General features: G+C 41.3%; 5 protein-coding genes across 6 annotated transcripts; all 5 read left to right on the top strand.

Annotated features, from left to right (window-relative positions):
* Positions 1–965: 965 nt before the first annotated feature.
* On the top strand, positions 966–2,300 carry LOC133400300 (gastrula zinc finger protein XlCGF8.2DB-like). The gene has a single exon (XM_061672788.1). It carries the CDS (start codon positions 992–994, stop codon positions 1,931–1,933), a length of 942 nt encoding a protein of 313 aa, XP_061528772.1. The 5' UTR covers positions 966–991; the 3' UTR covers positions 1,934–2,300.
* Positions 2,301–3,919: 1,619 nt separating this feature from the next.
* LOC133400297 (gastrula zinc finger protein XlCGF57.1-like) lies at positions 3,920–8,301 on the top strand. Its single transcript, XM_061672785.1, has 3 exons — positions 3,920–4,165; positions 5,162–5,503; positions 6,702–8,301. Exons 1-3 carry the CDS (start codon positions 4,081–4,083, stop codon positions 7,949–7,951), a joined length of 1,677 nt encoding a protein of 558 aa, XP_061528769.1. The 5' UTR covers positions 3,920–4,080; the 3' UTR covers positions 7,952–8,301.
* Positions 8,302–8,940: 639 nt separating this feature from the next.
* Positions 8,941–12,743, top strand: LOC133400298 (oocyte zinc finger protein XlCOF6.1-like). The gene is made up of 2 exons (XM_061672786.1): positions 8,941–9,111; positions 10,257–12,743. Exons 1-2 carry the CDS (start codon positions 9,027–9,029, stop codon positions 11,498–11,500), a joined length of 1,329 nt encoding a protein of 442 aa, XP_061528770.1. The 5' UTR covers positions 8,941–9,026; the 3' UTR covers positions 11,501–12,743.
* Positions 12,744–13,074: 331 nt separating this feature from the next.
* LOC133400289 (zinc finger protein 501-like) lies at positions 13,075–19,462 on the top strand. Of its 2 annotated transcripts, XM_061672773.1 has the most exons (3): positions 13,075–13,331; positions 17,070–17,257; positions 17,400–17,727. In XM_061672773.1, the coding sequence occupies exons 1-3, from the start codon at positions 13,163–13,165 to the stop codon at positions 17,457–17,459; spliced, it is 417 nt and encodes a 138-aa protein (XP_061528757.1). In that variant the 5' UTR covers positions 13,075–13,162; the 3' UTR covers positions 17,460–17,727. The 2 variants fall into 2 exon arrangements, with proteins under 2 accessions (XP_061528757.1, XP_061528756.1); XM_061672772.1 differs by lacking the exons at positions 17,070–17,257; positions 17,400–17,727 and adding an exon at positions 18,196–19,462.
* Positions 19,463–20,666: 1,204 nt separating this feature from the next.
* Positions 20,667–24,666, top strand: LOC133400293 (oocyte zinc finger protein XlCOF19-like). Its single transcript, XM_061672778.1, has 2 exons — positions 20,667–20,914; positions 22,750–24,666. Exons 1-2 carry the CDS (start codon positions 20,746–20,748, stop codon positions 23,535–23,537), a joined length of 957 nt encoding a protein of 318 aa, XP_061528762.1. The 5' UTR covers positions 20,667–20,745; the 3' UTR covers positions 23,538–24,666.
* Positions 24,667–24,829: the final 163 nt, after the last annotated feature.

The raw sequence follows: 24,829 nt of genomic DNA, 5'->3' as shown, positions 1-24,829 counted from the left end.
CCCACGGACCCTTCAAGATTTGAAGACTGCTTGTGTGGAGGAATGGGCCAAAATCACACCAGAGCAATGCATGCGACTAGTTTCTCCATACAGGAGGCGTCTTGAAGCTGTCATTGGAAAAAAAGGCTTTTGTACAAAGTATTAAATAAATACCAGTTGGCATGTTTAATACTTTTTTCCCTGTGTCATTTCACATTATTACACACATTTACATTCTGATCTTATTTGTTGTACTTTCTTTGTATGTGTGGATTACTTGGGTTGTTCCCAACAGCTGGTGAAATCTTCAGGTCAAAAGGATCTTTGGAAATATATTTAGTGAGAAAAATTGTGATGTGTTAAATAATTATTTCAGCCACTTTATCTGTGTATGTATATATGTGTGCGTCTGTGTGTGTGTGTGTGTGTGTGTGTATATATATAGTATATATAGTATATATATATATATATATATATATATATATATATATATATACACAGCTATTTAGTATATGAACAATAATATAATCAGTATACAATTTACAAAAAAAGTTAATCAGTCTGCTTTCATGAAGGACTGCAGAAATGTGAGAATAATTACTGTTGAGAGGCCGCAATTTGGAAAATGTTTAAGTTTGAGATCTCTAAATGATCAAACGATTGTTAAAGTAGTTGTTCATTAATTATTGCACCTCGACTAAACTGCGTTTCTGTGGCTTGTGTCGTAAAGATGGCCGAGAGGAACCTCCCCCTCAGCTGCAGGCGTGGAGCTCCACTTTGCGTCCGCAGCCCCCTTACACCAAAGAGGAAGCGGAGGATCCGGAGCTTGTCCACGTTAAAGAGGAAGGGGAGGAGGTTGACGTCAGCACGTTGCCACTGAACGTTCGTCGTTGTGAAGAGCGAATATGAAGAAGACGAAACACCCGAGTGGTCACAGGTTCAACATCACTGTCCAAGGGGAGGACCACCACCAGCAGACAACCTGTCAGCTCCACTGCCACATAGCCAAGACATGAAAGAACTTTTGAGGAGCAGGACAGACTGCAAAGGTGACAAGAAACACTTGAAATGCTCTGAAAAAGACTTAACGTATGTGGGAGCACACACAAATGAAGACAATTTTATTTGCTCCGTTTGTGGCGAAAGCTTTACCGAGGCAGATAGGATTAGGCACATGAAAACACACAGCAGAGATAAAGTTTTTGGCTGTTCCGTTTGCGGTGAAACATTTGCAGAAAAGGTCGCTTTGATCGTACACAAAGTAACGCACACGGCAGAAAATCCTTTCACTTGCTCAGTTTGCGGCAAGGTATATTTGATCAAAGACTATTTGAATAAACATATGAGAACGCATACAGGAGAAAAACCTCACAGTTGCTCAGTTTGTGGTGAAAGGTTTGCTCACAAGGCCACTTTGCTAGCGCACACAGCGACACACACAGGAGAAAAACCTTTCACTTGCTCAGATTGTGATAAAAACTTTTCGTATAAGTCCGATTTGACTAAGCACATGAGAACACACACAGGGGAAAAACCCTTTAGTTGCTCGGTTTGTGGCGAGAAATTTGCTCGCAAGGTCTCTTTAATTGCGCACACAGCCACGCACACGGGAGAAAAACCTTTCACTTGCTCAATTTGTGGTGAAACTCTCTCGTATCGCCACAGTTTGAACGCACACATGCGGATGCACACGGGAGAAAAACCATTTACTTGCTCAGTTTGCAGTGAAAGTTTTGCTCGAAAAGAAAATATGGTTGCACACATGAGAAGACACACGGGAGAAAAACCTTTTACTTGTTCGGTTTGTGGGAAAAACTTTTCTCACAAGTCCGCCATGAGTAGACACAGGAAGGCACATGCGGATGAAAAACCTTTCACTTGCTCATTTTGCGATGAGAGCTTTTTAAAGAGGTCCAGTTTGACGGCACACATGCGTAAACATAACGGAGAATAAATGCTTTCCTCCCATGTTTGTGCTCAAAGAGGTGGACATAACAGTCGATTTCAGCAGTTGTTTAGAATTGATCAGTTGTGTGATGATTGAAGTGAAAATGGAAAGCACCATTCAGAGCAACTTTAATCTGACCCGTATTTATAAATCCGTTTTAAAATAATAGTTAAAAATCATATTTTGGTTTGTATTGTTTTCTGTTAACTTTACGACACATTACTATGTTATCATATTGAGTGTTTTGGAGTCTGATTTGGGTTCTTGATTTTAATTTGTTGTTGCTATATTTTGTTTTATTAATTGTCAGTCATATGTTTTGTTTGTGTTGGTCACAATCTTTGCAATAAAGAGGAGACTGCTCACATTCGGACATCTTTGCAACTCTTCTTTAGTCTTTCACAGACCTTTTCATTGTTTAAACTATGTGCTAAAAGTGACTGTGGGGTGGAAGTTGTAATAGTTGGATATAGAGTCTATTCTTTAGCCAGTCCCTCAATTATCATTATGATGTTAACTACAGTATATTGCAGCCAATTCCTAAAATAATTTTATTTTTTTTCCTCATTAATGTACACACAGCACCCCATACTGACAGAAAAAAACAGAATTGTTGAAATGTTTACAGATTTATTTAAAAAAAGAAAAACTGAAATATCACACGGCCATAAGTATTCAGACCCTTTGCTCAGTATTTACGAGAAGAACCCTTTTGAGTTAATACAGCCATGAGTCTTTTGGGGAATGATGCAACAAGTTTTTCACACCTGGATTTGGGGATCCTCTCCAGTTTTTTTTTTTTTTTAAACCTTGGCCAGATCTGTGCCTTGCCACAATTCTGTCTCTGAGGTTTTCAGGTAGTTTCTTTGACCTCATGATTCTTATTTGCTCTGACATGCACTGTGAGCGGTAAGGTCTTTTATAGACAGGTGTGTGGCTTTCCTAATCAAGTTCCATCAGTATAATCAAACACAGCTGGACTCCAATGAAATTGTAGAACCATCTCAAGGATGATCAGAAGAAATGGACAGCACCTGAGTTAAATATAGGAGCGTCACAGCAAAGGGTCTAAATACGTATGGCTGTGTGATTTTTCTTTTTTTAATCAATCTGCAAAAATTTCCACAATTCCCCTTTTTTCAATTCCAATTTCGTCAATATGCGGTGCTGTGTGTGCATTAATGAGGGAAAAATGAACCTAAATGATTTTAGCAAATGGCTACAATATAACAAAGAGTGAAAAAATGAAGGGGTTCGGAATGCTTTCCGTACCCACTGTATGTCTGAATTTCAACCACACATACAGAATTTTTGAATCAGTTTACTTGTTGAAATGTAATTGTTTTTGGCTAACACTTCACACATTCACACGAGGGCAGAAGAGAAGAAGTCTCAAGTCGTCATTCGAGCCATTTAGACCATTTTGACTTTGAAGGCTTTGTTTCCTTTGGAGATTTGTGAGTACATGTGATGTCATCGCCTTGAAGCGATGATGATGATACAGCCTTCAAATAAAATCTCCCACTTTTTCTTTTTCTTTTAAAATCACGAAACCCGATTTCTGATTCTAATCATATTTTTAAAATGTGACTGGCAACCGTCCAGGGTGTACCCCGCTTCTCTAATTCAAAGTTAGCTGGGACAGGCTTGCGCTTGCCCTATTCATTTACAATCTGGACGCGAAAGGGTGAAAATCTCCTGCTTGGGAGGAAGTTTCTAGAAGTCGCCAATAACTCCACAAAGACACTAAACTTTAGTCTCTTTGCTCAAATTGAATGAATGTTAATGAATTTAACAAGCTTGTGTTCCATTCTGTAAAACGTGTTGACAAGAGGCATTAACTTCCGCCATATAAAATGTTTTGACGTTAGCATTCATCCACTATTTTTATATTTATATATTTTTTTTGCATTATTGAAACAAAATGTATCTCATATATTTTATGACCCTTTGTCGTGTTTGTTCGACCGTGCCGTACCGTTGCAAGATGGCCGCCTTGTGACGTTGCGGATGGTTTCCCTGCCGTAGAACAACATCGAAGAAGAAAAAGGCAGCGGTCGGGAATCTGATCGACGTGAGACGGAGAGCGAGGTGTTTTTTGTGTAAAAGTCTCGAAGTTTGGAAGTTGTTTTTTTTCTCCCCCCCAAAGAACGATGTCGTCTCCCGACGAGCAACTTTGTGGAGCTCGACAACAGGACGACATTTTCTTGGCTCCGGCTGCGTTGTTGTACACGGAAGGTGTGTTCACGTGTTGTGGTAGGGTTGCGGGATTGCTATTATGCCGCAAAGGGAATCCAGATTGACAGAAAATACGAAGTAGTAGTACCAAGCGAGGTCGTATCTGTTTATTTCAACACTATCAGACGTGCTGACCGACCTACACTTACAACCTAAACTGCTTCCAGTATGTGCACGTTAGAGTTTGCTGTCCAATCAAATTTAATCATCTGCGTGTTGCCGTGCCAAACTCTTATGCCCGCCGCCTTCATAATCGGTAGTGCTGGCGAAAAACAAATGCTTAATTTACAGCCACGGAGAAAAAAAAGATGTATATATTAGACCACCCTTGTTTCTTTCGTATTCATTTTTAGTGCCTGGTATCGCTAAAGGTATATTTGTTTGGAAAATATAATTATGACAACAAAATTGTCATTATATTCTTGAGGTAACATACCTTTATTGGTACCAGGAATTCAAATGAACAAGAAATTGAAGAAACAAAGTGGACTCGTATTTTTTTATTTATTACTGTTAATTAGTGATGGGACTGTTTATTTTACCAATCAAATTTCAAATTCGAGTTGGCCCTCGGTGACGTCAGCATTTTTATGCCCTCTCATTGGCTGGTTAGAGCCAACCTTGTCACAACCAACTTCGACTAAGTATGCACATATTAATACATTTAATATTCAGCATATCTGGTGAATATGATGTATTTCATTTATGTTTTACATTTTTTGTTCTGTTATTAGATAAATGCTCCAGGTGATGTATTTTGCACAGTTGCGTACTATTGTGCTCTGGGATGGACTGGTGAACAGTTCAGGGTGAATCGCTTCTTGTCAGCTGGAATAGACGCCAGCTCGTTCTAAGAAAGACAAGCGCTATAGAAAATTGATGGCGAGCATTCCATGTCAAGTAGAAGGGCCCTGCCAACCTGCAAAATATTTGGATGGACTATGTAACACCGGCGTGTGTGAGCTAAACTGTGTTTGTGTCGCTTGTGTCCCACAGACAACCAGAGGCTGACTGGTCGCCGAGAGGAACTTCCCCCCCGGCTGGAAGCAGGGAGCTCCGATTTGGAGCGGAAGCGTCCACAGCCACCCCGCGGTAAAGAGGAGGAGCCCCAGCACCAACACATCAAAGAGGAAGAGGAGGAGTTTGACGTCAGCGAGTTGCCACTGAACGTCGTCGTTGTGAAGAGCGAAGATGAAGAAGACGAAACATCCGAGTGGTCACAGCCTCACCATCTCAGTCCAAGGGGAGGACCACCACCACCAGCAGACAACCTGTCAGCTCCACTGTCACATAGCCAAGAGACAGAAGAACCTTTGACGAGCGAGGCACACTTCGGAGGTGACGACAAACGCTTGAAATGCTCTGAAAAGGAGACAACTCACGTGAGACCTCATCCACAGAAAGACGATTTGATTTGCTCAGTTTGTGGTAAAAGCTTCACCGAGGCGTGTAGGATTTGACACATGAGAACACACACAGGAGAAAAACCTTTTAGTTGCTCAATTTGTGGCCATTCGTTTGCTCGAAGCTTCTCTTTCAGCGTACACATGCAAAAACACACAGGAGAAAAACCCTTCAGTTGCTCAGTTTGTGGTAAAATATTCTCTCAAAGCATAAACATGGTAGCACACATGCGGACATCCAGGAGAAAACCCACTTGGTTGCAAAGTGTGCAATAAAATGTTCTCTCAAAGGCCACACTTGGTCAGACAGACGAGAACACATACAGGAGAAAACCCTTTCACTTGCTTACTTTGTGATAAAAGCTGTGCACCTACCGGCTCGTCATCAGAAAACTTAGCTTTGTGCACGTGAGCACTCGTATTTCAAACGCCGCCCATGCTAGAGATTCCCAACCCTGTTGACTGTGAGGAGTTGGGACCCTCCGTCTGATTGGCCGTGTGCGTGTGCGTGTCTGTGTGCATTCGCGCACGCATGTGTGTAGATATCCGGTGAGCACATCTGCCTCACAGTTCTGAGGACCCGGGTTCAAATCTGGCCTTGCCTGTGTGGAGTTTGCATGTTCTCCCCGTGCCTGCGTGGGTTTTCTCCTGGTACTCCGGTTTCCTCCCACATCCAAAAAACATGCGTGGTAGGTTAATTGAAGCCTGGAAATTCCTGCGATTGGCTGGCAACCAGTTCAGGGTGTACCTCACCTCTCGCCCAGAGTTCGCTGGGATAGGCTCCAGCATGCCAAACACTAATAGTCAATATTTAAAACAGCAACCCCAACATGATAGTAGCGTATAGGGATGTTTCGATCCAACTTTTTCACTTATTTATATATGTACAGTATATATATAGCTATTTAGTATCTAGACAATAATACAATCAGTATACAACATACAAAAAAAGATCATCAGTCCGCTTTCATGAAGGACTGCAGAAATACAATAATATTTACTGTTGAGAGGCTAAAATTTTGAGGATTCGGACAATTTTAAGTTAAAGAAGATCTCGAAACGATTATTAAAATAGTTGTTGATTAATTATTGCACCTCAACTAAACTGTGTTTCTGTGGCTTGTGTCGCACAGATGGCCGAGAGGAACCTCCCCCTCAGCTGCCGGCGGGGAGCTCCAGTTTACGTCCGCAGCCCCCTTACACCAAAGAGGAAGCAGAGGATCCGGAGCTTGTCCACGTTAAAGAGGAAGGGGAGGAGGTTGACGTCAGCACGTTGCCACTGAACGTCGTCGTCGTGAAGAGCGAATATGAAGAAGACAAAACACCCGAGTGGTTACAGGTTCACCATCACTGTCCAAGGGGAGGACCACCACCAGCAGACAACCTGTCAGCTCCACTGCCACATCGCCAAGACATGAAAGAACTTTTGAGGAGCAGCACAGACTGCAAAGGTGACAAGAAACGCTTGAAATGCTCTATTGGTGGCGAAAGCTTTACCGAGGCAGGTAAGATTATGCGCATAAAAACACACAGCAGCGATAAAGGTTTTGGCTGTTCTGTTTGCGGGGAAACATTTGCAGAAAAGGTCGCTTTGATCGTACACAAAGTAACGCACACGGCAGAAAATCCTTTCACTTGCTCAGTTTGCGCCAAGGTATATTTGATCAAAGACTATTTGAATAAACACATGAGAACGCATACAGGAGAAAAACCTCACAGTTGCTCAGTTTGTGGTGAAAGGTTTGCTCACAAGGCCACTTTGATAGCGCACACAGCGACACACACAGGAGAAAAACCTTTGACTTGCTCTGTTTGTGATAAAAACTTTTCTTATAAGTCCGATTTGAATAAGCACATGAGAACACACACAGGAGAAAAACCTTTCACTTGCTCTGTTTGTGATAAAAGGTTTTCTCATAAGTCCGATTTGACTAAGCACATGAGGACACACACAGGAGAAAAACCCTTTAGTTGCTCAGTTTGTGGTGAAAAATTTGTTCGCAAGGTCTCTTTAATTGCGCACACAGCCACGCACACGGGAGAAAAACCTTTCACTTGCTCAATTTGTGGCGAAACTCTCTCATATCGCCACAGTTTGAACGCACACATGCGGATGCACACGGGAGAAAAACCATTTACTTGCTCAGTTTGCAGTGAAAGTTTTGCTCGAAAAGAAAATATGGTTGCACACATGAGAAGACACACGGGAGAAAAACCTTTTACTTGTTCGGTTTGTGGGAAAAACTTTTCTCACAAGTCCGCCATGAGTAGACACAGGAAGGCACATGCGGATGAAAAACCTTTCACTTGCTCATTTTGCGATGAGAGCTTTTTGAAGAGGTCCAGTTTGACGGCACACATGCGTAAACATAACGGAGAATAAATGCTTTCCTCCCATGTTTGTGCTCAAAGAGGTGGACATAACAGTCGATTTCAGCAGTTGTTTAGAATTGATCAGTTGTGTGATGATTGAAGTGAAAATGGAAAGCACCATTCAGGGCAACTTTAATCTGACCCGTATTTATAAATCCGTTTTAAAATAATAGTTAAAAATCATATTTTGGTTTGTATTGTTTTCTGTTAACTTTACAACACATTACTATGTTATCACATTGAGTATTTTGGAGTCTGATTTGGGTTCTTGTATTTTAATTTGTTGTTGTTATATTTTGTTTTATTAATTGTCAGTCAAATGCTTTGTTTGTGTGGTCACAATGTTTGCAATAAAGAGGAGACTGCTCATATTCGGACATCTTTGCAACTCTTCTTTAGTCTTTCACAGACCTTTTCATTGTTTAAACTATGTGCTAAAAGTGACTGTGGGGGGGGGCTGGGGGGGGAGTTTTAATAGTTGTATCAAGAAACTCTATACGAGTCGTGTCTTTGGGATTTGGGAGTACATGTGATGTCATCGCCTTGAGGTACTCCTGTGTGATACGGTCTCAAAATAAAATCTCCCGCTTTTGTTAAATGATGAAACCCAATTTCTGATTCAAATCATATTTTTAAAAACATTTTAAAAAATTAAAATTTCCCCCCCTTTTTGTATTCCTTTTTCTCATGATCCCAAACAAAATAATTAACTTGTATCAATTTACATTGAAATAATAGAAGTAAAAAAAATAAATCTTTACAGATTATATGAAAATAAGCGTTTCCTCTTCGCCCTTTGGTCAAAACGTACGTAAACACAATACTTAATAACTTAACATTTGTAATGTTTAACAAATGACGGAATCTGGGAGAAAACGTGATATTTTGTTCGACCGTGCCGTACCGTTGCAAGATGGCCGCCGTGTCGCCCTGTGACGTTGCGGATGGTTTCCCTGCCGTAAAACACAATCGAAGAAGAAAACAGCATTAGTCGGGAAATTGGTCGACGTGAGCTCGAGAGCGAGGTGGTTTTTGTGTAAAACTATCGAACTTCGGAAGTTTCTTTTTTTTTTTTTGAAAGAACGATGTCGTCTTCCGAAGAGCAACTTTGTGGAGCTCGACAACAGGACGACATTTTCTTGGCTCCGGCTGCGTTGTTGTACACGGAAGGTGTGTTCACGTGTTGTGGTAGGGTTGCGGGATTGCTATTATGCCGCAAAGGGAATCCAGACTGACAGAAAATACGAAGTAGTAGTACCAAGCGAGGTCGTATCTGTTTATTTCAACACTATCAGACTACCTACACTTACAACCTAAACTGACCAGTATGTGCACGTTAGAGTTTGCTGTCCAATCAAATTTAATCATCTGCGTGTTGCCATGTCAAACTAATATGCCCGCCGCCTTCATAATCGGTAGTGCTGGCAAAAAAAAAAAAAAAAATATGTAAACGACAGCCACGGGGAAAAAATACAAATAAAACAAATTAGACCACCCTTGTTTCTTTTGTGTTCATTTTTAATTCCTGGTGCAGCTAAAGATACATTTGTTTGGAAAATGTAATGATGACAACAAAAATAGCTCATCATAGTTTAATTTCTAAGACGATATCCACCCATTTCGATGGTTTTCTGGGTAGTAACCAATATCACTGGGAATACAATTAAACGTAAGCATGTCAAATCGTACAGAAAGTATTTCAGAATCAGCTGCATTTTTGTTGTGTTCATTGTATTCTTGAGGTAACTTACCTTTATTGGTACCAGGCATTAAAATGAACAAGAAATTGAAGAAACAAAGTGGGCTAATAATTTTTTGTTACTGATTATTAGTGATGGGACTGTTTGTTTTACCAATCAGATTTCAAATTCGAGTTGGCCCTCTGTGACGTCAGCATTTGTATGCTGTCTCATTGGATGGTTAGCGCAACCCTTGTCACAGCCAACTTCGACTATCAAAACACGTCTGCAGATATTAATACATTTAATATTCAGCATCTCTGGTGAGTATGATGTATTTCATTTATGTTTAAATTTTTTTGTCATGTTATTAGATAAATGCTCCAGGTGATGTATTTTGCACAGTTACATACTATTGTGCTCTGCGATGGACTGGTGAACAGTTAAGGGTGAATCGCTTCTTGTCAGCTGGAATAGACTCCAGCTCGTTCTAAGAAAGACAAGCGCTATAGAAAATTGATGGCGAGCATTCCATGTCAAGTAGAAGGGCCCTGCCAACCTGCAAAATATTTGGATGGACTATGTAACACCGGCGTGTGTGAGCTAAACTGTGTTTGTGTCGCTTGTGTCCCACAGACAACCAGAGGCTGACTGGTCGCCGAGAGGAACTTCCCCCCCGGCTGGAAGCAGGGAGCTCCGATTTGGAGCGGAAGCGTCCACAGCCACCCCGCGGTAAAGAGGAGGAGCCCCAGCACCAACACATCAAAGAGGAAGAGGAGGAGTTTGACGTCAGCGAGTTGCCACTGAACGTCGTCGTTGTGAAGAGCGAAGATGAAGAAGACGAAACATCCGAGTGGTCACAGCCTCACCATCTCAGTCCAAGGGGAGGACCACCACCAGCAGACAACCTGTCAGCTCCACTGTCACATAGCCAAGAGACAGAAGAACCTTTGACGAGCGAGGCACACTTCGGAGGTGACGACAAACGCTTGAAATGCTCTGAAAAGGAGACAACTCACGTGAGACCTCACACACAGAAAGACGATTTTATTTGCTCAGTTTGTGGTAAAAGCTTTACCAAGGCGTACAGGATTCGACACATGAGGACCCACACGAGAGAAAAAACGTTTAGTTGTTCAGTTTGTGGCGAAACATTTGCAGAAAAGGTCTCTTTAATTGTACACAAAGTAACACACACGGTTGAAAATCCTTTCACTTGCTCAGTTTGTGGCAAAGTGTATTTGATAAAAGACCATTTGAACAAGCACATGAGAACGCACACGGGAGAAAAGCCTTTCACTTGCTCCATTTGTGGTAGACAGTTTGCTCACAAGCCCACTTTGATTGCACACACAGCGACACATACGGGGGAAAAACCTTTCACATGCTCGGTTTGTGGCGAAAGCCTTTCTTATAAGCACAGTTTGAATGCGCACATGCGGACGCACACGGGAGAAAAACCCTTTAGCTGCTCAGTTTGCGGTAAAGCATTCCCTCAAAAGCAAAACATGATCAAACACATGAGAACGCACACGGGAGAAAAACCTTTTTGTTGCTCAATTTGTGGCGATGCATTTGCTCAAAGCTTCTCTTTGAGCGTACACATGCAAAAACACACAGGAGAAAAACCCTTCAGTTGCTCAGTTTGCGGTAAAATATTCTCTCAAAGCATAAACATGGTAGCTCACATGCGGACACATACGGGAGAAAAACCTTTTGGTTGCACAGTGTGCAATAAAATGTTCTCTCAAAGGGCACACTTGGTCGGACACATGAGAACACACACAGGAGAAAAACCTTTCACTTGCTCACTTTGTGATAAAAGCTATTTCAAGAAGTGCAGTTTAACCATACACATGCGGAAACACAACACAGAATAAATGTTTTTCTGCCTTATTTCTTTCTTAATCAATACTTCACAGTTGATCAGTTGTATGATGAATGAACTCGAAATGAAGTGTCAATCAGGGAAGCATAAGTCTGATCATCAATATTCATACAGTGGTGCCTTGAGATACAAGTGACCCAACATAGAAATTTTTCGAGTCATCGTTCAGACGATTTTTTTTTTTGCTTTGAGTTGCGAGTGCAAACTTAAGATGCGATTGGCTGTATGGTGGCAGTGAACTCAATTCACTTCACAAAAAGAGCAATTTGGCATGTGGTAAACAATTCTCCCCAAAAAGAGGCTTCAAGCTGTTTATTGTCAGTTCCAGTTAAAGTTGGCCATCAAACTAAACATTAAACAAAGATTTATGTTGGGTATTTAAAACAACTGCATAGCTTAAGTCTGCCTATGCTAACACATAACAGAAAACATCATTTTCCAATAAAAAATAACTGAATAAAATAAATTTCCGGGGCGGCACGGTTTGACTGGTTCTGCCTCGCAGTTCTGAGTTCATTGGTTCCAATCCCGTCCCCGCCTGTGTGGAGGTTGCATGTTCTCCCCCGTGCCTGCGTGGGTTTTCTCCGGGTACTCTGGTTTCCTCCCACATCCCAAAAACATGCATGATAGGTTAATTAAGGACTCTAAATTGCCCGTAGGTGTGACTGTGAGTGCGAATGGTTGTTTGTTTGTATGTGCCCTGCGATTGGCTGGCAACCAGTTCAGGGTGTACCCCGCCTCCTGCCCGAAGATAGCTGGGATGGGCTCCAGCATGCCCGCGACCCTGGTGAGGAGAAGCGGTACGGAAAATGAATGAATGAATAAATTTTCTTGTTTTTTTTTTGGGGGGGGCTGAAACAGATGACTGGAATTTCCATTTGTTTCAATGGAAGAAAATGATTTGAAATATAAGTGTTTTGAGGTTCGACCATGGTCATGGAAGAAGTTAAACTCGTGTCTCATGGCACCACTGTACTTTTTATTTAAAATGAGTTAAAATGCCTTTATGAATCGTCTTTTATGGTTTGTTACTCAGTTGTTATATTTACTGTTTTCTCCGTGGGACATGAACATGTTATTGCACTTAACATTGTATTTTCTTTGTCTTGTCTTAGATTCTTGTATTTTAATGTGTTGTAGCTATGTTTTGTTTCATGAACTTTCGTAACAATTCAAAGGTGATCTTTTTGTTGGTCATAATCTTTGCAATAAAGACGATACTGTACAGATTCGGACTTCTTTGCATCTCCTCTTTTGTCTTTAATACTGCCACGAGTTAAGCATGGGCAACATTGCCTTAAAAGAAAATATATATTTTTTTGTTTTTTTATTTTTTTTTAACTAAAATTAGGGCACATAAAAGCAAACAACCATTCGTCCAATTTAGAGTTTTCAATCAACCAACCTACCATGCATGTTTTTGGGATGTGGGAGGAAACCGGAGAACCCGGCACGGTGAGAAATTCAAACTCTGCCCTCAGGCTGTATCACCATCGCGAGATTTGAACGTGTTTTGTCCCTCTCGAATTACCGTAGATAAGACATTTTAGACGCACGCGCAACTTCACAGCGGTCGAAGAAGGGGGAAAATAGGCGTAAGCGAACGCGTCGCTTTAACCTGACACGTAAACAGGGCGGGAAAAAAAACAGCAAAATGTTGAAAGCGTTGGTAAGGAAGCGACTAATTGCGGCCGCCGACGAAATCTTCGGACTGTTTGAGAGAACGATCGCGTCGTACGAGGAGCAACTTTGTCGGGCGAGGGAGGAGAACGAAGGACAACGACGACAACTGCAAGAGGTTTGCTCGAAGACTCGAATCGAAGGTCGGTTTACGTTTAGTAAAGTTCGACCTAAAGTTTAAACATTTAACACAATCAGCAATTCATGAAATTAATTGAGTTCTCTGTTGTTCACATGTTCATCAATCCCATCAGTCACCATTGTGTGTGTGTGTGTGTGTAACAAGACAGAAAACAGGGATTTAAGGAAAAATTATACATATATAAATTACTCAGAACAAAGACAAAGAAAAATAATACAAAACATTTATCCCACCCAAAAAAAACACACCCCATCCCTACCCCAGAACGGTATGCATAATAGTTGTACCCCAAGCCCATTAGGCCTTGTTAACTAATGAGAGGCTACATTCCCCAACTTCTCCAGATTTTTTCAAAACTTGCTGGTTTTCTCCTAATCCCACACAATATGTGTTCCAGCGTACAATAAGAAGAGCGTTCGTTCACCCAGTGACTCAGTGATGCTGACCTTTCAGATTTCCAATTGACAACTATTATCTTTTTTTCCCAGCGGTGGTGGCTAGCAGCAACAAATATATATATATGAATGAAAGTTCACATGAAGCAGATTAACATCACCTAACAACCAAATAATAGGATCATAAATTACATCAAAATCAATGCGTTATATATAACATTGTCAAGATTGTATAGCATGTAGCACAGATTCCAGCGTTGGGTCACTTTCCTTTCCAGCCGCCATTGTTGTCAAGCCTGAAGTGGTCTCGCCGTTACCTTTCGATGAATAATTCTTTTCCCCCTATGAGATTGTAGTGAGCCATACAAAACAACTTGATTTCCTTTACAACAGTTGAGGTTGATAGCCAATGTAAAATATAACGTAAATGTGAGGAAAAGCACAGTCGTTCACAGCGACATGACTTTCCCCGATGAAAGCCTGCAAGTCGGTTACAGCCGCCACTTCGAATGCTCTCTTGTGCTCATGTTATTTTAGCCAATCATCACCAGAAAGATAATCTAACAACAAGGGATGTTCGATACCACTTTTTTTCAGACTGATACCAGGACAAGGATTCACTCTTGAGTACTTGACAATACCGATTACGATACCACTAGTACTTTTGATACATATCATTTTATTTAACACATTAACAGATAATTGTAATGCACAATTATTTAACACATTAACAGATAATTGTAATGCACAATTGGGGGGCACAATCCACTGCAAACTGTAGGCCGGTCCCAAGCCCGGATAAATGCAGAGGGTTGCGTCAGGAAGGGCATCCGGCTTAAAACTTTGCCAAACAAATATGAGCGTTCATCCAAAGAATTCCATACCGGATCGGTCGTGGCCCGGGTTAACGACGTCAGCCACCGGGGCCGGTGGCAATTCAGCTACTGTGGGTCAAAGTCGAAGAAGAAGAAGAGGTGGAAAGCGGGTTCTTCGGCAGAAAGAGAAGAGGAAAACACAGAGCCTAGAACTGAATGTGGGGACTTTGAATGTTGGCACTATGACAGGAAACTCTCGGGAGTTGGTTGACATGATGATTAGGAGAAAGGTTGATATATTGTGTGTCCAGGAGACCAGGTGGAAAGGCAGTAAGGCTAGAAGTTTAGGGGCAGGGTTTAAATTATTTTACCATAGTGTAGATGGGAAGAGAAATAGAGTAGGGGTTATTTTAAAGGAAGAGTTGGCTAAGAATGTCTTGGAGGTGAAAAGAGTATCAGATCGAGTGATGAGGCTGAAACTTGAAATTGAAGGTGTTATGTATAATGTGATTAGCGGCTATGACCCACAGGTAGGATGTGACCTAGAGGTGAAAGAGAAATTCTGGAAGGCGCTAGATCGCAGACAGAGAGAGAGTCGTGATCAGTGTGGTCAGAAAGTGAAGAAACGGGTCCAAGCTGATTGGAACGGGTGGAGGAAGGTGTCAGGTGTGTTATGTGACAGAAGAGTCTCTGCTAGGATGAAGGGCAAAGTTGATAAAACAGTAGTGAGGCCAGCCGTGATGTACGGATTAAGGACAGTGGCACTGAAGAGACAACAGGAAGCAGAGCTGGAGATGGCGGAAATGAAGATGTTGAAGTTCACTCTCGGAGTGACCAGGTTGGATAAAATTAGAAATGAGCTCATCAGAGGGACAGGCGAGGTTCGATGTTTTGGAGACAAAGTTAGAGAGAGCAGACTTCAATGGTTTGGACACGTCCAGAGGAGAAATAGTGAATATATTGGTAGAAGGATGATGAGGATGGAGCTGCCAGGCAACAGAGCTAGAGGAAGACCAAAGAGAAGGTTGATGGATGTCGTGGGGGAAGACATGAGGGCAGTTGGTGTTCAAGAGGAGGATGCAGGAGATGGATGACGCGCTGTGGCAACCCCTAAAAGGACAAGCCCAAAGGAAAAGAAGACGATTGACAGATAATTGTGAACAAAGACCTTTCTTTCTTACTGACGCACATGATGATTTGATGAGGTGTCAAACTACTGCAGTGCAGTGCCAACTACTGGCAAGGACGACTCACTCCACATCAGATTTAAAAAAAACATTTTTTGCCCATGTATTGGTGCCTGGTATCAATAGCCTTCACGAGTACCCGATAGCTTGAAATAAGGCCGGTGTGGGCCCGATACCTGCTCTCAATACTCGCTCATCCCTTCTAACAACAGTGTGGATGAATGTGAATTGAGGAAAGGGAGAATGGATTTACTCCTGAACTTGATGTTAAAACCGACTTAACTGCATTTGACATGTCTGAGCTAATTTCCATCCATCCATCCATTGTCTGGACCGCTTATCCTCACAAGGGTCCCAGCCGTGCTGGAGCCTATCCCAGGATATTTGGGCGAGAGGCGGGGTACACCCCGAACCGGTCCCCAGCCAATCGCACGGCACATATAAACAAACAACCATTTGCGCACACATTCACACCTACAGGCAATTTAGAGTCTTCAATCAACCTACCACGCATGTTTTTGGGATGTGGGAGGAAACCAGTGTGCCCGGAGAAAACCCACGCAGCTAATTTTATTTAATTAAATGTGCTGTATTATACTCATTAGAGGTGTTTAAAAATGATCGAGTCGGGGATATAGCGCCATCTTACGTTGCGCAATTCTTGGATCGATTCAAAATGCGTCCTAATCGACTTTTACACATTCATTTTTGGCTGAAATATTCAATGCCTCATCTTTCTTTTGTGGTGCACCTAAACTCCCGTCCACTAGATGGCACACACCACACCAGGGCCTTGCAGCCCCCCAGAGAAGCATTAGAGGTCTCGCGGGAGTTAACCTGGCTCGCGTTTTTTTTTTTTTTTTTTTTTTACACTGAAGTCAGCTGTCGTCTTGCAGAGTTTAGAACAAAAAGTAGAAGTTAACATCAACGACGAGTGGAAGATGCTTTCTCGTGTGTTGGAAACGCGGCCAATGTATGACAGCCACACGGGAGAGAACATTGCGTATCTATTGCGTGACGGGCCTAAGTGAAAAGAATCCAGTGTTGGTCACTGATCATGCCCCCAACATGGTTCATCAGATGCAGTACTATAGCAAGTCACCGGCTTCAGCTCAAACAGGCCTAACTGTAGCTACCAAAATATAGACCGTGGTCCCAAGATGGAACAGTTCCTATAACATGACTGAGATGTTTTTCGCATAGCAACCAGCTGTGTGTGCAGCACTCCTTTCCAATGAAGTGAGAGAGAATGGAAAGGATGTTTTCACACTGAGTGAGACTGATGTTACATACACTGAAGCCAATGAAAGATGCCACATTAGTGACAACTCTGAGGATTCAGATACCGTTAGGGACCTCAAGGCAGCACAAGATCTGTCGAAAAGATATGCCAATGAAAAGGAGACCCTGAACATGGCATCTGCATTGGACCCATGGTTCAAGTGTCTACCCTTTCTGTCTGATGAAGAGGCTGCCCACTTCTACTCCAGACTGACTGATGCTGTGGTAGCAGAAATGCAACAGCACAGTGTAAGTCAATTTCAATACTTGCAGATTTACAATTATAACTCTTGGTGTAAGCGTTTATAATGTTCGACTTTACAATTTGTAAAATGTTATTTGGATTGTTTACTATAATGTTCATTTTAAAATCTTGTTTTATGTTTTTCAGAATGTAGTGTGTGCAGAGGATGATGCACTGTTGCCCGTCGATTCCTCTGCCTTCCTCTGATGTGTTTTTACACAGGATGTTTCTTTTTGTTATTAAACATTTTATGCACGATACTGAATATGCATTTAAGCAAGTTTGAAAATGGATGGCACTTTGTCTAAAAACACGAATGTTATATTAATAAATTACCCTTAATATTTGTTATATGCCGTTTAAACATAAAATATAGACTGGAACTTTTTTATTTTTTATAATTACTTGAGTGCTCACTGTTCTGATATTTCAGCCAAATAAAATGTATTTCATACAAATCTGCGTTGGACTACTTTTCTGAGTATTTGTTTCTAAAGTCGTATATTTAAAAACAAAAGATTTTATATTTTTAACTCGTAGTACTTTTTAGTGATATGCAGTAAGGCAATGTGCAATATTCATTAGGACTTTCTGATACACAATGGCACTTCTCTTGCACACTTGCTCTGATGGTCACCTACCACTGAATGAATGAATGATCTGGGTACTTGTATTGTTTATGTCTTGACTTTTCATGTCCTACTTTTACTGTGTTTATACTTAAAATGTTACAACAACCTGCCAAGGGACTACAGATGGAAACTAGCCTATGGCTATAATCTGGTATATTTACATGCAAATGTTCTTCTATGTCCCCTTTTAAATTATTTTTTAAAAAAACAGGGCTTTTCCTTTGGGCGCAATAGGACTCAATCTGCGACCCTATTAGTAGTCACTAAATCGCTACGTCCCTAAGTTGCGATTGTCTTGCTTGCATACTCAGAACCACGGTCTCTCCGCATCAACGAGCAAGAAGTGGCTCCACGGTCCCCTCAGATTAAGGAAGAAGAGGATGAGGCTGACATCAGCAGGTTGCCACTGAACGTCGTCGTCGTGAAGACCGAAGATGATGATGACGAATTGCCTGAGTCATCACAGCATCATCTTCGCATTCCAAGTGGAGACCACCATGGAGGACCGCAACCAGACACGCGCTTAGCTCCACTGTCAGACAGTGACGACATAGAAGAATCTTTGAGGAGCAATGCAGACTGTGGAGGTGATGACAGACACTTTCAAATTTCTGAAAAGGGCACAACTGATATGAAATGTCGCACAGGCAAAAAAAGTTTTACTTGCTCAGTTTGCAGCAAAATATTTGCTCGAAAGGAACATTTGAAAAAACACATGAGAACACACACAGGAGAAAAACCCTATAGTTGCTCAGTTTGTGGTGATGAATTTACTCAGAAGGTCTCTTTGACCGCACACACAGCGACACACACGGGAGAAAAACCTTTCACGTGCTCTGTTTGCGGCGAAAGCTATTCTTATAAGCACAGTTTAAATGCACACATGCAGACGCATACGGGAGAAAAACCCTTTTGTTGCTCAGTGTGCGGCAAAAGATTCCCCCAGAAGCCAAACATGATTAAACACATGAGGACGCACACGGGGGAGAAACCGTTTTGTTGCTCAGTTTGTGGCGACGCCTTTGCTCACAAGTTCTCCTTGAGTGTACACATGCGGAAACACACGGGGGAAAAACCTTTCTGCTGCTCAATTTGCGGCGATGTGTTTGCTCACAGGTTCTCTTTAAATGTGCACATGCGGACACACACGGGAGAGAAACCTTTCAATTGCACAGTTTGCGGTAAAATATTCTCTCAAAGGGCACATGTGGTTGCACACATGAGAACACACACGGGAGAAAAACCTTTCACTTGCTCACTTTGTGATAAAAGTTATTTCAAGAAGTGCAGTTTGACGACACACATGCGGAAACACAATGGTGAATGAATGCTTTCCTGCTACGTTTATATTAAAGGCCAGTAATTGATGCCCGCCCAAAAATGTTTTTTAGAATTGCTATATTAGCTCACTGGAGGGAATGGCGAATGCCATGTAAAAAAGCCACAGGCACGCCATGCAGTCAATCAGTGTTGTTCATGGTGCATGTCTTAGTTCGATATCTGTAAATAAATGATCTTGCCATCAAAAGCCTTTCTCGGTCTTCTCTTCAAGTATGAGGTGTCGGAAAAGCAAAAATATTAGCATCAAAGTCACTGTTCAGCTTGACATGTTTCTTTTTTTTTTTGGTCAGCAACCTATGTTCTACTGCTGATTACTAAAGAATACAAAAAGCAAGAAAAAAATGTTTCTGGTGAAAGAAGAGTCTTCTCTCTTTTAGCAGGCTCGATCCGTGCTTATATTTGAAACATCAAAATGCTCAACATAGTGACAAACAATAAGAGGAATTCTGCTTTGAAAGCGGTCAAGCGGTGGATGTGTTAAAAGTTTGAACCGTAAAATGATCACAATCTATGAATCCAAAACAGTGTAATATCATTCAAACACATGTTACAACCCTCACTCTTCAAAATGTCTTACAGATCTTTGGATTGTAAGTACGCTTTTACATGCGCATGCGGAAAAGACTCTCCGTCACTGACTCACAACCCAGGCGAAATTTTGCTCCTCCCTGACAAACAAAGAATGTCTCTCAGCTGAGATGTATCTCTTCAACATACTTTCTTGACGGCGTTCGTAGGGCATTTCACAAAAACATGACTACTTGAGTTATTAAGTGCAAACCTGGGGTTAGGTTGCACAGAAAACACACAAATAGGTGAATTTGTGAATAATGAACTGCAAATAAATTGGGTTTACGGCATATGAAAATATTCCAACACAACCATCGTTGATAAATCCCATTTGATCAGTGTCTGTTGTCTTTACTACACATTACAATGTTATTGCGTTTAAATTTGCATTAGAATATTGTATTTTGGTCATTGCTGTATTTTATTGTATGAGCTGTCATAACAAGTCAAATACTACATTTTCGTTCCAAGCATTCTTTGCAAAAAGGACCATTCATTGTGTTCTCTTTGCTACATTCACTGTCTCTCGAGCAGTCTTTAAGACCGCCGCAAGATGGCGGCAGTGTGCTTCATGGAGGCTGGTCGTAATGAATTTCTAGTGTGTGTGTGTGTGTGTTTTAAGAAGACTTGATGATTAATAGCCCCTTATAAATATGGAACAAGAACGTTTTTTTTTTTGTTTTTTTTTACCTGAAAAGCATTTATGCCATCTGACAAGCGTTTTCCTACTTTGGTGTCTTCCAAGTTCCGCCTCTAGTTTGCTACTATTTTGTTTGTTGTTAATTCACTTTGGTCAATAAAGATGTTTAAAAAAAACGGTCAACATGGCGACTGATTTACGCATGCGCAGTACGGTTGGCCGTGGCCACTGGTTCCGCTTCATTTCACGATTAATAGACACAAGTTCGCGCGAGTGAAATATTTGACCTTGAAACAAAATTGTTGCGACAATGTTGAAGGAGTTGGTAAGGGAGCGACTAATTGCGGCCGCCGACGAAATTTTCGACTTGTTTGAAAGAACGATAACGTCTTACGAGGAGCAACTTTGTCGAGCGACAGAGGAGAACGAGAGACAACGTCGACAACTGGAAGCTGTTTGCTCAGAGACTCACATCGAAGGTCCGTTTATGTTGAATTAACTTAAACGGAAGCATTTTGCACAGTAAGCAACAGGTGGCGCTATAGCACTAACCGTAAATGGTCCTTGTAGCCAACCTGAAGTTTTTCTCAAAAGACAAATGGTTTTGGTCTGTTTCTTTTTCTACATTCTAAAACTTGCATGCTATGCTCATTTGAGACGAAATTGTCCATAGTTGTTAGCGTATATGGTTGTTTTGTTGTTTATGCCCTGAGAACAGTTCTGGGTGGGTGAACCCCGCCTCTCGCCAAAAGTCAAATTCGGACAAAACCTGTGTTCTGTGGCAATAATAAGCATCAAATCTACAGAAAGAATACACTTTTATTTTGTCTCACCAAAACTATAAAAACAAAAACTAGACTGAGAAACTGAGAATTTACTGACAAACTGAAAGCTGCAACAGTTGGTTTTTAACTGATATTCAACAACGTTGACTCACCGCATGGCTGGAGTTGAACGTCGGTGGCTTTTTTTAAACCAAAAAATATATTTTATATACAGTACATATTTTAATACAGTACATACTCTGTTCGAATGTGAGGTGCCTACATTTTTCCGACTTCCAACCTGTTGGCACTTCTCTCCCTCGTAATTGCCGAGATTGACCGCCTCATCTTTATCATCTACTCAAAAGCTGTGCTCACATCAAATCCCAAGCGATGTCATCTACCGTCTACACGGATCTGTTGGTCATTACAGTGAATAACAAAGCTGAATTTTCCAGACAAGCTGGCCGAGACCCTCTTTAAAGCCTACACGTTTAAAAAAAAAACGTACAAAACGAATATGTAGGTGGGTGACAGTAAACGTCCACGGGAGTGAATGAGCTACTGGAAAGGTATCATATTAAAATCTAAACATTTTATTTGGTCATTAGCAGACATCCATGCAAAATAGATAGCGTGACAGTATCTTAATTGTATGGTAATTGTGTGGCAGTGTATTCCAAATTTGTACGTACCTTTAATTTTGCATCGCAAGTCAATGAAAAGAAATCGATTCAGCGACTATTTGTAAAAGTTGGTAAGTTGGGGCTCTCTTATGTAAATCAAGTTACCACTGTAATTGCATAAAATACGGTTGTTTTAATTAAGATTATGCTCCAAAAATAATCATGGAAAAGAATTATCAGACCACTTTGTTTCTTCAATTTCATGTTCATGTTAATGCCTGGTACCTCTAAAGGTATATTGCCCCTTCAATAAAATGAACACGACAAAAATGCATCTTATTCCATAATACCTTATGTCCTATTGACATTCTTAAGCTTAATTTATTCCCAGTGATTTTGGGTGCTATCAAGAAAAGCATAGAAAATGGCTCTTAAATTAAACTAGTATGAGCTCTTTTTCTTGTCATCTTTATATTTGTACAAAGAAATTTACATTTATTTGTACCAGGCATTAAAATTGAAAAAGAAACTGAACAAACAAGGTTGGTCTAATATTTTTTTTCATGACTATTTCAGGACTAAATCATTTCTTTGTACTTCTTCCTCCTCTGTTTTGAACATGTAAACTGTCCTAAACGATGACTCAACTGATTTTCTTTTTTTTTTTTTTCTTTTACTTTCTATTAAAATATCTCCTGTTACATGTTTATATATTCAATAAAAAAATATCAATCAATCCAGTTCCCTATTAAGAGCCAACCTTCAATTTGGGAAATTCCTGTTTTTTTGTTTTTTTTTTACCATAAATTAATTTCCATGGAAAGTGTCCAACTTTGACAATTCCTAAAATTTTTCTACCCTTGTACCCACTTGCCTTTGACTTTTTTTGGGCTGAACTGTGATTGTGTTGCTTGTGTGCTGCAGACTCGGATCTGCCCCCCTACGTTAAAGAGGAGGAGGAGGATGTCGATGTCAGCAAATTGCCACTGACTGTCATCTCAGTGAAAAGTGAAGATGACGAAGACGAAGCGCCCGAGTCATCACAAGTACCTCAACGGAGTCCAAGTGGAGACCACCATGGAGGACCGCCAGCAGGAGACAACCTCTTAGCTCCACTGTCACATAGTGACGACACGGAAGAATCGTCGAGGAGCGGCACGGAGTGCGAAGGTGACGACAAACGCTCAAAATGCTCTAAAAAGGAGACACAAAAGCGTTTCACCTGCTCGGTTTGTGGCGAAAGGTTCGCTCGAAAGTCAAATATGGTGACGCACATGAGAACGCACACCGGAGAAAAACCTTTTTGTTGTTCAATTTGTGGCGAAACATTTGCTCGCAAGGTCTCCTTGGCTGGCCACACTGCCACGCACACGGGAGAAAAACCGTTCACCTGCTCCGTTTGCGGAGAAAGATTTGCTTATAATTACAATTTGAACAGACACATGCACACGCACACGGGAGAGAAGCCATTTCGTTGCTCCGTTTGCAGTAAAATCTTCAACCAAAGGGCAAACATGGTCGCACACATGAGAACGCACACAGGAGAAAAACCTTTCCGTTGTTCAGTTTGTGGCGATCAGTTTGCTCACCGGGTGTCGTTGATCGCGCACACGGCGACACATACGGGACAAAAACCCTTTCGATGCTCAGTTTGTGGCGAAAGCTTTTCTTATAAGTACAGTTTGACCGCACATATGCGAAAACATGATTGAGAATAAATACAATCCTGCTCAGTTGAGCTGAAACTTTTTTTTTTATTATTACAGTGGTGTCTTGACTTACGAGTTTAGTTCTTTCCATGACCACGCTCGTAACTTAAAACACTCGTATCTCAAATCATCTTTCCTCACTGAAATGAATGAGCCCTTGTGCGCCTTCCCATGTGCACCTTGGCCACCAGGGGCAGTATAATACAGACAGTTAAAGAACAGTTTCACAACTGAGTCAGTAAGCTGCAGTAATACGATTTATTTTTGCAGGGGATAAAGAACATATGCCTGTGAGTATTGTAATATTGTCTGTCTACATCAGTGGTTCTCAACCTTCGATCGATTTCAAGGGGTTTGGTGAGTCAGTCACGGGTTTGGCGGAGGACAAGTCACATGCAGTGTACAGTACGTCCGTGCTTCCGTGCGTCCACCCGTAAAAGCCTTTTCACACCTGCATTCAGCAGGGTTGCGGCGCGACATTGACAAACCCATTAACTGTGTATGTGCTGCGGAGACGTGACGACGCAATCCTTTGTCGTTCACGTAGTCAGGTTCAAGGTGGGTTGAATTGAGAGCGCCGTCGCCGTGGTGTCAGATGGCGCATCCGAGACAAGAGGGGGGTTGGTGGAGACATTTCAGAGCTCTAACAGGACAACATAGAGATGAATATAAAACTTACTAGCTAGCTAGTGGACTAGAGCAACCAAGCTAACTAATGTGCCTACGTGGTGGCCATGTTGGGGAGGTCGACGTTCCTACTAAAGACAATGCATGGACATTACAAATAAATGAGTTTGATCATATAGAAAACAATTTTCATGAGGTTTACTTTTTGTCAATGTCAAAGTCTGTGCTATTAATGCAGAACATTTGAAAAAAGAGCCCAAAACAAATTCTTACCGATGATAGTCTATTTCCAATTCTCTTGTTTTAACTTTTTATAAGCAACAGTAGCAAAATGTGCAGTCATCCTTGTTATTTTGGTTTTCATCCCGGCCGCAAACTTGGAATACGCTGTCATTTTGCAAATCCTTCTGGGCCAAACTGAACGTTGTCAAACTGTAAGGACCACAAAGTAAAAAAATCAGTATAAATCATCCATGTACAGTCATAAATCAAATAATATGATTGTTTTGCTCACATTATTTGCAATAAAGATGATTTTGACCTCTGTATGTTTTTCTTGCTTGGTCAATCACGCTTTCTGAGGAATTAATAGGATTCCCACAGTTTCTAGACAGGACACGCCCTTCTTAATTATTACTGGCTCCAGCACGCGCGCCACTGCACTGATT

This window comes from Phycodurus eques, chromosome 3 (genome assembly GCF_024500275.1).
Source record: "Phycodurus eques isolate BA_2022a chromosome 3, UOR_Pequ_1.1, whole genome shotgun sequence".
NCBI lineage: Eukaryota > Metazoa > Chordata > Actinopteri > Syngnathiformes > Syngnathidae > Phycodurus > Phycodurus eques.
Note: the sequence above shows the minus strand (reverse complement) of the source record. Positions and strands in the feature narration are given on the sequence as shown.